This window comes from Haemaphysalis longicornis, unplaced genomic scaffold (genome assembly GCF_048455015.1).
Source record: "Haemaphysalis longicornis isolate Haplotype H1 unplaced genomic scaffold, Haemaphysalis longicornis Haplotype H1 scaffold_3, whole genome shotgun sequence".
Classification (NCBI taxonomy): Eukaryota; Metazoa; Arthropoda; class Arachnida; order Ixodida; family Ixodidae; genus Haemaphysalis; species Haemaphysalis longicornis.
This window is the reverse complement of record NW_027526335.1, coordinates 47181369-47195020: the sequence shown is the minus strand read 5'-3', so window position 1 is coordinate 47195020 and position 13652 is coordinate 47181369. Positions and strand designations below refer to the sequence as shown.

At 47.4% G+C, this 13652-nt stretch overlaps 1 protein-coding gene across 16 annotated transcripts in view; it reads right to left on the bottom strand.

Annotated features, from left to right (window-relative positions):
• Atp8a (ATPase phospholipid transporting 8A1) overlaps nt 1-13652 on the bottom strand; it is a 126648-nt gene that overhangs the window by 91048 nt on the left and 21948 nt on the right. For 8 of the 16 annotated variants that reach the window (XM_077703096.1, XM_077703097.1, XM_077703100.1 and 5 more), the window contains one exon: nt 4833-4883. The exons of 3 other annotated variants lie outside the window; for them this stretch is intronic. In XM_077703096.1, the coding sequence (XP_077559222.1) occupies nt 4833-4883 (51 nt within the window). Of the gene's footprint in view, nt 1-4832; nt 4985-13652 lie in introns of those variants that run through there. 5 more of the 16 variants (XM_077703110.1, XM_077703114.1, XM_077703099.1 and 2 more) reach the window with 4 other exon arrangements.

The following is a 13652-nucleotide window of genomic DNA, read 5'->3' as shown; positions in this document are numbered from 1 at the left end:
CTTTGTTGACCGCTTCTTAGACGTTTGTGCATTCCTTATATTGTATTGCGGTAAAGAAGTTCATTCCAATTGGGCTTAACTACTATAAAACCTTATCGTTATTAACGGTGTAGCAGTATACGCTAACCTCCTCGTCATACCGCCGTCCTCTGTGCATCCTGTGTAGCTACTGCGCTCTGCATTGTCACGTACGGCACCCGCTGTGTTAATCATGGTCAGTGGTCTAGGCCGGACTCGAGTCGAGTCTGGCCGTGCAGTGGTCCAGCCTCTTTACTCAGTGCAGGGTAGAGGGAAACCGCTTATAGAAAAGAAAAACAGCGGACGATGCGCTCGGCGTTATTTTTTCTTGCTGATCTCTCGGGCGAAGGCGGCGGCGACCCTGCGCGGCCTACCGGAATAGGATGGCCACCCACCGCTCCTAACTCTTTCTCTCCCCCTCCCCTCTCCCTTTTTCTGAATAAACGTTTTCCTCCTCCCCCTCCTCCTCGAACGGCATTCTTTCGCTCTGCGACATTGATTTGCGGGTTTCGCACCGACAGACTGAGCTGATAAGCTGAGCCCGGCGGTCAATGGCTGCGTACACCATTCTGGCCCACCGGCCTTCCCATTCCCAATAAAGTACTTTACTACTACAACCCGAATGACAATTCATTTGGAATTTACACTCGGGAATTCATGTCGCTGAATTCACATCCGCACTCGCCTGAATGCAATAAATTCGCTGAATTGACACCATAGTTCGCCCAGCGGCGATTGCTTCGCACTGTTGTGCTAACACCTCCAGGCAGCAACTTCTAATGTATGGGGCAAGTTTCTACCTGAACCTGCAGCCGGCATGGCAAGGTAATTACATGCATGGAACGAATTCGAGCAATTAGATTACGCTCTCGAAACAAATCAGTATGCAAACAATGGCGTGGGGTCGATGTTTGCCACGAGGTGATTAAGACATGCGAGCGTGAACAATCCCGCGTCCTATCCGTCCATTCCCCGCAGTTGCTGGTGGGACGCTTCTATACCCGTACAGAGGGGGGATGGGTGCTTACCCTTGCATATTTATGACAACATGCATGAATCCAAGCCGGCGGCCCCGACAGGTCACGCCCGTCGTAACGTCGCAGGCCGGTTAAGCGCGATCGATAACGCCAGCGGGATAGCTTATCCCGCCATATTAGCGTGAGCGGATTCAGGCCCAACGTTGAAGGGAGCACTAACTAGGACTGAACCAACGGCGACCAGGCGGGAAAAACGAGTACGACGTGCTTGCCGAGATGAGAATGAATGAACGAATGAACTCTGCCACCAAATGTTGGCGGAGACCAAAGTCCAGCTACTACGATGAGCCCCACATAGTGCTTCTTCCGGGAGGGTCGCGTGAGGGCTGTGTGTGTTTCGGACCTTGGGTTGGCCAACCAGTCATTCCCAGAGAAAGGGGGACGGGTGTGGAAGGTATTGGAAAGCAGCAAGACAGTGGGTATACTCTTGAAACTCGTGCAGGACATGCGGGTACCCGACGTAATGTGTGCAGCAAACGTTTCTGGCTTTTTGAGGAACTTGTGCACGAGAGTGAGGGACTGAGAGAGCGAGAGAGAGAGATTAAGCCTAATTTTAGCGACTCAAGACTCAGTCGGGACGTTATTACGCGTCTTCAGGGGGTGTTTCACGGTTCTCCGAAGGTTGCGGGCTTGGAGGGGCCTTCTCGGAAGGGGGGGAAGGGGGGGGGGGATCCAGCGGTCAAGCTTGACCACGAATAAGGAATATCAGGGGGAAAGGGTTGGAATGAATACATGTGGCCTGAGGTGTGGCGTCGGAAGATAACTGGTTCGTGTATGACGTAGGACGGGTCGCCTGACGCATGGAGCTAGGGCAGCGTGAAGGCGAAAAAAAGTGTGCCGGGGCTCTTGTGCGTCCTGGAGAAATTCTCTCGCGTCAAGGAGTGTCGGTTCGGAATAATGTGCGAGGGTTTTAGTGTGCGCGCTACAGTCCCAGTGTGTCGTGGGAGCCCGGAGGCCGTGATATCAGGCAGAGTGTTGGCACGCTCACCTTCCACAGACTCGTGCTCGGGGTTCACATCGACATGCGCAATGCATAGTTTTCGTTAAGGCGTTGAAGACAAATCGTTCCGAATGTCGTGTTAGATGTGAAGGGCATCGCGACAGAGAGACAGCCACATCGCCCCGGGATTGCGCAGTAGCGTTTATACTGGCTTACAGTAAACTTTTGCTTGGTTCGATTCCTGGCTGCGGTGGCCGCTTTTCTGATGGAGGCAAAAAGCAAAAACGCCCGTGTGTACGAGATTTCGGCGCACGTTCAAGATCCCCAGGTGGTAAAAATGAATCCGGAGCCCTCCACTACGGCGCGCCTCACCGCCTGCGTTGCGTCGATGCGTTAAACCCTACAATCAATCAATCAGTAAAATTTTGCTTCCTTTTTTTTCAAGCATTTCATGGTTTACTTCTGCCCCTGAAACCGCCTATCGCCGAAAAGGTTGGAGATGAAAGATCAAGTAACAAAGGGCGGGCTGGACACTTACTGTTCGCAGAAAATGCGGAACACTGAAGCCCGACAGGCTGGGGCAATAACATCTTCGACTGTGAAAACGAACTCAATAATTATAACAATAATGATCCAACATCGTAGAATTTGACTAAAAGCCATCCATCACACGCAGTACACCTCAGACCACACAACTAAAATCAGAAGCGAATCAGTCAAGAGCCTATATGAAGGCCGACAGCGCGAAGTTTATTACGGGCGAGAACTGTCAGCATGGAGGACTTTTTCGGCCCCTGGAACAGCGAAGACAGGGCGGTGCGGGGTTTTAAAGCTCTTGCGCGTTTCCTCAAAGACTCTGGACTCGACTCCAGCCTGTGACTGTCTGTGACTTTTTTTTTATGTGTGTTCATGTGTCTGTCTGGTGGAGTTTCTTTCGTGTTTTTTTTTCTATTTCTTATTTGTATTATTCATGTAAGCGTTTAACCCTCATCACAAGTTCACCAACCATCTGAAGTAGCAAGCCCAGCATTATGCAGGGCTGACCTCTTCGGTCTCATTAAAGAATTTTCTCTCTCTCTCCCAGGGCTGTAACCAGGGGGTGGTTAGGGCGTTTCCCCCTCTCCCCCCGAAATATTTTATGGCTTCAACACTTTATAACTTTATTATATGTCACCGATGCCCATGATATGCGAAAATAAGCCAATATAAATTTTCAACAAGGCCGCCGTTGTGCCCGCAACCCCCCCTCCCCCCCCCCCCTCCCCCCAGAAAAAAAAAATTCTGGTTACGGCCCTGTGAAAGCCAAAGATAACCACAAGACCGACAAAATTGGCTGACGATGCGACGGCCTTGTGCAGTTTGGGTTACCCGTGGAGTCCGGCGCCAACAGAACTCCGAACGATGTGTACACGGATGAATTGCGGGGGGGGGGGGGGGGGGGGGATGTAGATGCACATGGTTGCAGTAGTTTACCTCAGCCGAAATTTATCTGTGCGCATGCAACATGATTTCTCTAGATAAAAGTCTGGGCGATTCTCCAAATTCAGGAAGCTAAATGAACTGCCATTCAAGAAAGACATAGAACATTTCTTTATGCCCATACGTGATTTCAACGTTTATACATGGTGGAGAGAAAACGAGTTCTCCTATTACCCTGCCGCTATACTACACTATACTTGATATGCGATTCCTTTTATCATGCTTGCCTTGCTGGTGTGTGTATAAGATGGCCCGAACCCCTTCTAGCTGTTCGAGTGGTTCAAACACCTTTTCTCCTAGCTGGTCTATCCTGCAATTTCGTTGAAAAAAGAAACCCGGTTCCATTTTTGGTATTCACAAACGAATACACTTTGAGTTGGTGTACTACGGGTACCCTCAACATTCCAACATGCCTCACTGGAAGTACAATCAACCATGTAATGGCTATAAATTTTGGATGCTACTTCTCGACGCACTTAAAAATCAGTGGCGACTGTGTGCTGGTTGTGGTTTCGAATAAAGAAATCACCAGCGTAATGCTTTCGCAGAGTACAGAGGGTAACACGACGGACACTCCGTAGTAAAAAGCAAAAAGAAACCAGAGGGAGCGTACGATTCACGTGGAAATAGGACTGCGCCAACCATATTCTTTCCCCAAGACCTCGTCCGCACTTTCATCCATTAAACTTATTTAAATCCATATATGAAGTTTAGAAATATTATCATGGTGAGACAGTGTTTGTGTGTGTGTGTGTGTGTGGGGGGGGGGGGGGGATAGTTCAGTACACAAGGGCTTTTCTGCTCCTTCGTGTCTTTTCGTACGCCTTGATTAAAACGCACCCTTCGCGACCGTTCTCCTAAAGCGTATACCAAGTGTTTGCGTCAGGTTATTAGTTGTAGATTGCGGAAAGCCAACTAGCTGATGCAACCGACTGGATGGCTCGGTAATAAAGCAAGCTTCCGCTGGGTCGAGACACTCGTTTTTTTTTTTTTTTTTTTTTTTCAATCTACCGGTCATGGACAAAAAGTATCATAGGAGTAGGTGTACAAAGGGTACAACGTATTCGGCGGTCCACGCTTATAAGCTCGGGAGGGACTGGTAATCGCGGTTGCCCACTGCATTTCGTCTCAATCGCACACGTTCCCTTTCAACAACCGTTTTCCCCCTATCCGGCGCAGTTGCATGCGAGCGAAACGCCAACTTTCGTTCGAGCCACGAGGCCGAAGCGCAAACAGGGGAAAGTCTGTGCAAACTCGAACTCGGTTTCCCCAGCTGCGTGCACGGGCTGCGCCGCCAAGTTGCAAGCCCTGCTGCTTCGCTAGTTTTAGAGCAACAAATAAGCGTTCGGCGGGCTCACCTGATTCAGCTGCGCCCGCTCCGTGACGTCCGCAGCCATCGCATCGTCCGCCTGCGGAACGCCACAACAACCCGCGCCAGCCGCTGCTGTCCGCTGACAGAGTGAAAAGTGCTCACGTGACTCCTGTGACGGCATGCCGTCGTATCCGATTGCAGCGAGATTGTACAGAGCCGTCCCACTCCCACAACGACGTTTGGCTGCTGCCCCCGCGACGCGAGATAAACGACACCGTCTCCAACGCTGTACCGAACGCGGGACTTCGCGAAGACTTCGCGGACGCGTAGTTGCTAGAAACTCGACGAGAACACAATGCTTATTGAATGGACGATAACGAAAAGCGTCGTCGACAAAGCGGTGACGTTCGCGGTGGTCTGACGAGCAATTTATGCGGGGGAGGCAGCTGGTGTAGTTTTTTTTTTTAAACTACAGTGGTGTCGTTATGCTCTTATGGTTTAAGTTAGACGATATGGATGTTCAGGACTGTTCGAAGCGGTAAATTCAGGATCCAACTGCCCTATTTGTGAGAACCTAGTTTTCTGGCGTATTTTGCTTCGCATGGAGGTTCTCACTTTGCGAAAATAAAAAAAGTAGGTTATAAAAAAGACTCGTTGATAGATATGTATAAAATGAAAGTCTTTTGTTCTGCGCATTACGTCACGCGGGCAGTTCTCCGACAACAGCTGTGCATTTTCCGGTCGTCAGAATTTAATGCAGAAAAAGAAACTATAAAAAACGAATCGGCCATGTTTGGTCTGAACTGGGACAACATCCTTCACATGTGTACGTAACGCCATCGCACACGGAGCCATACGCACGCACTCAAGCACTCCCGTGCAGGCTTTCCTATTAAAAGAGTAAATGAATACCGTGTCATGAAGAATGAATGCGAAGGCAGTGAACATGTGTAAAATCCTAATCACACTTTTCCGCATCTCAGAAAGGGCTTCTCCTCGAATGAAAAGAAAAAGAATTATGACGGAAGTTATAAGCACATGAGAAAAACAAAACGATATTTAACACTATCTCGAGCGAGTTTCTAAGGTTTCTGTTCTGCACGGAGTAATCTTGCAGAACACAATGTCGGCTGATAGGTTTCTTCTGGCCGCGTAACTCACCAATGAACATACAATTCGTGCCCCCCTCCCCCCTCTATTCCCCATGTTCACAAAGTGCTTGCGGGGTTCTAAAAAATGTTTCAGGGATTGAGTGATTGCGCCGACGTTAATAGCACCAGAATGTAAACTGGGTTCGCTCGTTATACAAACTGTGATTTCACGGTTACAGCTCACCCCTCTTCTCCAGTATTTTGTTATTAATTCATCCGAATTATTACATAAAACTTAAGGCCGTTCCACTCAATGTGAAAGCTGTCGGAAGTGCAGAGCAGTGATTCGCCATAATGGGCTGTAGCGCCGTTATCCGCTCTCTCCTACCACCCAATGCAATTCGAATTTCCCGCCTTCGCAGTTACCGCGCGCCCCCTGACTGAAACTGCGTCAGCGGGAGTTCTGTTCTTTTTGTGCTTGCTTTTCGTCCCGCACGTGCCAGCGCGTTGCACTACCACTTTTTTTCGCTTACTATCGTAAAAGCAACCCAACGAGCGTTCCTAACTAAATGAACGCGGGCGTTGCCGCTTAATTACGTATATTTTGCCTCAAATGTACCTGCAGTTTCCTTTGCACTAAACAACGGGGCGATGTATGACAAGCGCCAGCGATTCACGAGTCTCGAACACTTATGACTGTATAAGCCGCTTGGCATTCGAAGCCTCTGTGTTACGCCGCGACAATAAAACGCCGTGTGGCTCTACTTGGGTCCAGCGAGCGAGCTACGATGACAAGGCGGGCCCCTAAAGTGCTCTGCACTTAAAATAACGCTCGGAGAAAGCACAGCGACTAGTTTTTCTCGCCGCTTGCACGCCGGTACACATGTGCTACGTATCCCCTTGCGCAACCACACCACTGAAAGCTTCTGTAATAAGCTATAGCGCAGTTGGCATGGAGGATGAACGTATACGCGCCACTGACGCGGAGAGCTGAATGTATTGCTGCGTCTATATGGAGCACCAGTGCGTATGCCGCGAGAGTAGCGGCTGAACATTCCAATTACCTCACGACCGATCGTGGATGAACTTTTGTGCCTGACGCAATGGGAACATTTCAGTGTGCATATACAGTAAAAACTCATTAATTCGAACCGCAAGGGTACGCCATCTCAGTTCTAATTGAAAGCTTGAAATAATTAAGTTCAAGAACAGCAACAGTGCACTGCAAATGGAAAGCAATAAGTAGAAAGACATGTCAACAGTTTGATGCTTGAAAAAACCGGTGATGGTGGCCTGCCTCTTGTCCCTAAAGGCGACAACCAGCCCTTTTTGCTTTAACGGACGGATGCATCGGAAAGCCTCATCTTCGCCTTCTTCAAAACTAGTTCCCTCTATTAAAAACTGAAAAGACGGGCGGCATTCCATTCGACCATGACTCCTGAGCGGACGGCCGCACTACGCTTCGCCCACGTCCTCCTCGTCTCCATTGGCAGCGACAGGGTCTGCGCATCTGACCTGAGATATGATTCCCTTAGGCTTCCTGTATATAGCTGTCTATACTGTATATAGCTCCCCCAGGGGAGCGCGATATGTGCAGCAACTCTAGATGCCCTCCTCTGTCAGCGCTCCATACACACCACTGCGTATTTGTTAACGTAGTTCGCGTGTTCCAAAATGTCCGCCATGCCGTATTTACATTTGTTTAATCCTAATTTCCCTTCTGCCCGTGTGTACGAGATTTCGGCGCACGATAAAGATCCCCAGGTGGTCAAAATTAATCCGGAGCCCTCCACTACGGCGCGCCTCATCGCGGCGCGTTAAACCCCAGAATCAATCAATCAAATCAATTTCCCTTCTGCCTTCTACGCAACCTTGTGTGTATACACAGGGGGCATTTCTTTGGCCGTGTGCAAGGCGCGTGATATTGGGGAAATAGTGTCTATTCACTCACTCACTCACTCACTCACTCACTCACTCACTCACTCACTCACTCACTCACTCACTCACTCACTCACTCACTCACTCACTCACTCACTCACTCACTCACTCACTCACTCACTCACTCACTCACTCACTCACTCACTCGAATTATCCGTGACGGAACCTACTCGCTTTCGAATTAACGGGCTTCTTTGTACCTATACTTTATAGGGACTTGGCCGGACAAAGTCGCGCAGTTAGAATTATCCATAAATTCGAATTATATTGAAGTTTGAATTAACGAGCTTTAATTGTATAAATTTTTAACAAAAAGCCTCGTGTTTACAGGAAGCATGCTTCATACGTTTCTAAATCAGTACACCAACTATGATACCGCTGCTGCAGCGACATTAGGGACAGTATACGTAGGGAGAACAATCCATTGGTATACGCTCTGCACGATTTCGCAGAAAACCGAAGTGGGTAGAACAAGAACTGATGAACGGAAGGACACTTTAAACACGAACCACCCCAGGTAATGAAGGAATCCTGCGCTAAAAAGCTATCTGGTATCGGTATCATCCTGAGCTGACCAGAAACCAGAGACGGACAAACGACCGCACGAGCATTGACTGCGCACATCATACAATTCAATCAGCTTTGCTTGAGTTTCTTTGACCTTGTGGCTCGTGCACGTGTGACGTTTAGGTAATTAATGTCCTATTTTTAAGCCATTGACCTAAAGTTTTCTAGCAATTCGAGAAAAAAACCAAGACAGCTAGTTTTCTAGGGAATAGTTAATCAAAAACGCCTCTTCCGGTAGGGCATTGCAGGCAAGACCAAAATGACGTCAGGGTGGCCCCAAGGACCGAAGTTTCACTATGATGACATGGCTGTAAATCCAAAAATACTTGTACCAAAAGCGTTATTTTTGTAAGCGGGCTAAGTGCTTCCCAAAATTTAAGAAAACAAGCAAAATTTCAGTTGCCTGATGACCCAATTAGATGTCATGCTGCAAATCGCCAATTACGTGCATCACAGGCTCAATTTCTTGTCCACATACTGAAGAAATCACGCAAAAAAATCTTTTCGATAGAAAGAAAAAGTTCAGGGATGAAAGGGTTAACATTAGCTGAACACATAGCGCTCACATCAACAGGCCTCAACCCCGACTACATCGCAACCTTAAGCAAGCACATAAACCACTTGTCCATGCTAATCTTAAAATTAAAACTTTCTTCAAGGACGTAGTGCACTTTTGGGCGGGTGAAATGGACTCGTTACCTTACTCAGCGGTAGCTATAGGAGCTATTAATTGTGACTCGCTAATTATATTACCGGAAAATTTTGAGGATATGTATTGCTGGGAGTATTCCTATTGCGGGCCACGTGAATCCTACCCTACCTGTTAACTTTCATAATTTAAAATAAGCAATAAGTCTGCCGGCACGCACGCAACATCGGTCTTTAAGCTCTCCCGATAAAACACGAGTTACAGTCGTTTTCTGTAACCATAACCCTCTCCTAGCAGCCCATGTTTTGACAGCAGACGGGAACGCGGAGTTGTTTATAACCCCACAGGGCAGTAACGAATTATGACCAGTAAATGAAACCCAAGGTTATGGTCGTATTCGCGATGAATTGCACTGTTTTTCTTTTTTTTTTCTTCAATGTAGCTACATTGAATTGAGGGCTACAAAGCACTCGCAAAAAAGTTGTCGTTGCCGCAAAACGTATTCTGTCTACGGTCGTCTTAGATGATTGAGCCATTGGAGCTTATTACAATACTGATTTGCTGTAAAATGCTCCCGTGTCGAAATTTAGGCGAACGTTATATATCCCAGATGACCTACTTAATTCACAGCCATCAACCATAAGGCGGGCGTGCTCCGTAGCCCCCAAAAAAGCTTCGACGCGTGAAACCCCAGAGTTTGAATTGAAATTCCTTTCATTATAGAGCCATACCACTCAGTAGGATACGAATAATTCCTTTTGCTATTTATGATATTGTCAATGAACGCATCCGTACATCACGCTGGTATTATACGCTGTAGATTACGGAGATGGTTGTAGCGTGAATTTAAAGAAAACCAAGCCCGGTAGGGAAGGGTTACGTACACCCAGAAAAAAATACAAACCAGCTATACTATGTGTTTTAGGATGTAACATGTGGAATTTGCAGTAACACCGCGGAAACGTAACAAGAATTCCTGTCGTATACGAAAAAAAAAAAAACTTTGTTGACTTAGGAGGCTAACCACGCCCTTCTACCCCTTCCCTTTGGCTCATTAAACGTTTTTCCCCAACCACCACTGTGACAACAGAAGCCGTGTTGTTACGACAAAGCCATCTGTTGTTACGACACACATTTATGTCGTAACGACAAAATCAATTTTCTCAGCGACAAACATTCTTATAATGTTTGTTTTATATTTTTATGTCACGACAGCCATTATGCTGCCGTGACATAGCCAGGTGCCAGAATAACGACAGAAAATTACGACAAGACGATAGTACGACACACAAAATACGACAAACTACAGGAATTTTCTTGTCGCCACATTCGACTGGGTGTGCCCTTAGAAGCTACGGTGCTTACATTCAGCGAGTATATATGATCACTAGTTAGCCCTTTCCTGGATGAATTTTAATTCAGTTTAATTAAGTGGTGTTTCTTTCATCCGTCGCCCCCGCTTTTGTACTTCCGCATGCACAGTCACCTCAGATGTAATGGGGGACATTCGGTCAGAAAACGGAGGAATTGATCTTACCGTCAGGACGGTCTATGTGCGTCATGCTGTGGCTATTTTAAAGATTCGATAGATCAGTGCTACAGCCTATTTCTTCGTTCGCAAATCAAGTCACCGTGTTTAGAATTTCGAACGTCAGAAGCGTTGTAGTGCGCTTCGATATAGTTTAAACGTTGGAAATATTTTTTTTTGTGCATCTTTACACGACACTGTCGTAGAAACCACGTCCCTGAATACGCAGAACGGCAACTGCAGCTATACAGGACACATCAAGCAGCTCAAAAATAAGGGTCATTTTGCTATTCAATACATATCGCTCACGTCCGGTTGTTGCCGCTCTGTCTGCGAGACACACAATGCTCAGTCGTTCTATAGCTCCCGGAATAGCGCCTGCCAATGCGACGTGTTTTTTGCCTCGCTCTTTTGCAACAAGAAAAAAAAAGGGGGGAGGGACTGCGTTAAAAAGCGGCGGGGTTTTTTTGTCGCGTGAAGCAAACACACTGCAGGCGGTGTCGGAAACTTAATACAGCCCAAACAAAACGCCGCTTTGCTCACAAAACAACAAAACAAAATAGTTGGGTCAAAAAGGGGTACGAGAAGGAGTTAGCGGGTCGATATTTAGCGGCCTTAGCAAACTGATTTTGTGTACTGGCAATGTGACATCTAGGAAACAGAATTACGAAAATTGAAAACCACTAAATCCGACTGCTTACTCGCTTCGGGGAAGACAAAAAATCAAATCTCCTTTCTTAAGGGAAAGATGGTTAAAACGGGAATTAAGCTCTCTCATACGCAGGCTGCAGTCCAAGTCAAAGGCAAAGTCCAAAATCTACTCTCCCAAAGTCCATAATCCAAACTGCTAAATTCCAGAGCCAAAGTCCACTTCAACTCAGCCAAAGTCCAACCCTGCTTAGGGAATGTATTTCACCATCATCATAGCTTTCTTGCAGTGTTTTTAATGTTGGCTTTCCTGCAGTGCTTTTTGATCGGACGCATGACGCCATTAGCGAGGCATAGAAAACTTCGCTTTAAAAAATTCATGAGCCATTGCACTCTGTGAAGGTGGATGGCCAGCGAAGCTGGAGTCCGGAGTACTACACGCGGCCTCCCCAGTACGGCGGCGGAAGAGAAGCGTAGTTCAATATGGAGAACGGCAACTTCTCGTGACGACGGGAAGGTCACCTAGGGAGCCGGAGGAAACCAGACTTTTTCTTACGTCCTGCTTAGGAAAACTTCTCGAGCCCATAATACACAACCGAATGACGAGACACCTTGAAGAATAAGACGTCCTCCCACCAAACCTCATAGGGTTCCGTGCAGAACTATCAACCCAAGACGCACACATAAAAATTCACCTCGACGGTTCTCTCTCTCTTTTCTCTCTCTCTCTCTCTCTTTCACTCTCAAGCGCTTGAAATGCCGACAAAGAGCAGGCGGTGCGAACGTAAAAACGGATGACACGGTACGCACAGCGGTATATCTCTGAGAAACCAGTATTATTTACCTGACGATATACTGACCTTGAAAATGGTGTCTATTGATACTAATCTGCTCAAAGTTCATATCCAAGCGATGAGGCGTACAAGCTTTTGATAGAAGCAAACGGGTCTGCGTCAAATTCGGGACCTGAGTTTTCGCCCACCCACAACAAAAATGCACGGAGCCCTATTAATAAAAAAACCTCGCTGTAAAGCGGTATTCGATTTTAGAGACAGTGTCCCGCAATGACATTTTGTTTTGCAATGACAGCAAGCGCTACGCTTGGGGTGGGCACCACTGAAAGGCGAGGATAGTGATGACGATGATGAATAAACTTTATTTGAGTCGAAGTCCTGGTGCTAGGGCACCCGACGGTGGGAGGCTTACTTAGTCCGGCATGCCTCGGACCGTGCTGGCCATCCGTGCGCTCTCCACCAATCGTCGCTGATCTGAGAGGTTGGAGCTGGTCAGCAGCTCCACCCAGTGCTCAAACGTAGGGTTGGGATGAGGGGTGAGGGTAGGGGATTGGTGGAACTTTCATACCTGGCACTCCTATACCATATACCATGCGAGGATAAATAAAAAAAAATCACTTGGTCTTTTGGACATTAATGCAGATTACGTCAATACGTGTAGTGGGTATGACAGCAGAATAGAGTCGTGGAGGACGTTCTTCATATTCTTGAAGAGCCAGAGGCTTCGGTAGTGTTTTTAAGGTAGGAGGGGGAGGGGGATCAACCAATCGATGATCATTGATGATGATTTTGTAGCTCTAGAATGGAATGGAATGGATGACTTTATTACAGGAGGAGGCCAATAGGCCCTGGTGTGGGGCACGGGGAAAAGGGGAGGGGAAGATTGTTCATATAAAGTCTGCACTGCACTGTGAGCGTTCACTTAGCACGATATGCACAGGTGAAGTTGTGACGAGGGCACTCTACTACGACCATGATTGGGGTATCCAAAAGGAGCCGTTCTAGAAACTAGAGCGCAACTTTTCCCGTCATAGGGAGTGCATAGATTTTTTTGTTTTTTGTTTTCAGAGAGGTCTCCCCTGGCTTTTAGAACTGAATCTTGAACCAATCACCAATTATTTCTGGTCATAGCTCTTTTACCGACTTCAAACACGCTTCGTATTGTAATAATTATAGTTATTGTTTGGTTAGGGAAGAGCAATCGTACTCTCTGCATGAAACTCGAACTACACTGCACGCCTTCATGCGCGATACAATTAAGAGAAGGGAACCATTTACTCGTCCCTAAAAAACAGCAAAACTCTAGTAATAGTAATGCGTCTGTAAAAAGTCACAAGAAAACAAATGAGGCGAATCGGGAATCAAGTAACGATTAACCTTGGCAGACAGGTCGGACGTTCTCGCTAAATGACTCGGCCGTATTGAGCCAATCTCTTTGGACCGTTCCACACAGCCTTTTGTTTGTAGCCCTGATTTCTCTAATCGTGCCAAGACCAGGGGCGGGCTGAGCCGCTTCATTTTGGAAACCGCCCCCCCCCCCCCCCCCCCCCCCTGTGACCTCCCCCCCCCTTACTCCGCCTCCAGAGCCCCTGCAAGGAGCTTATTCCCGGGTGCAGTGCAATTCTAGGCCGAATCAAAGAAAAGTTGCATA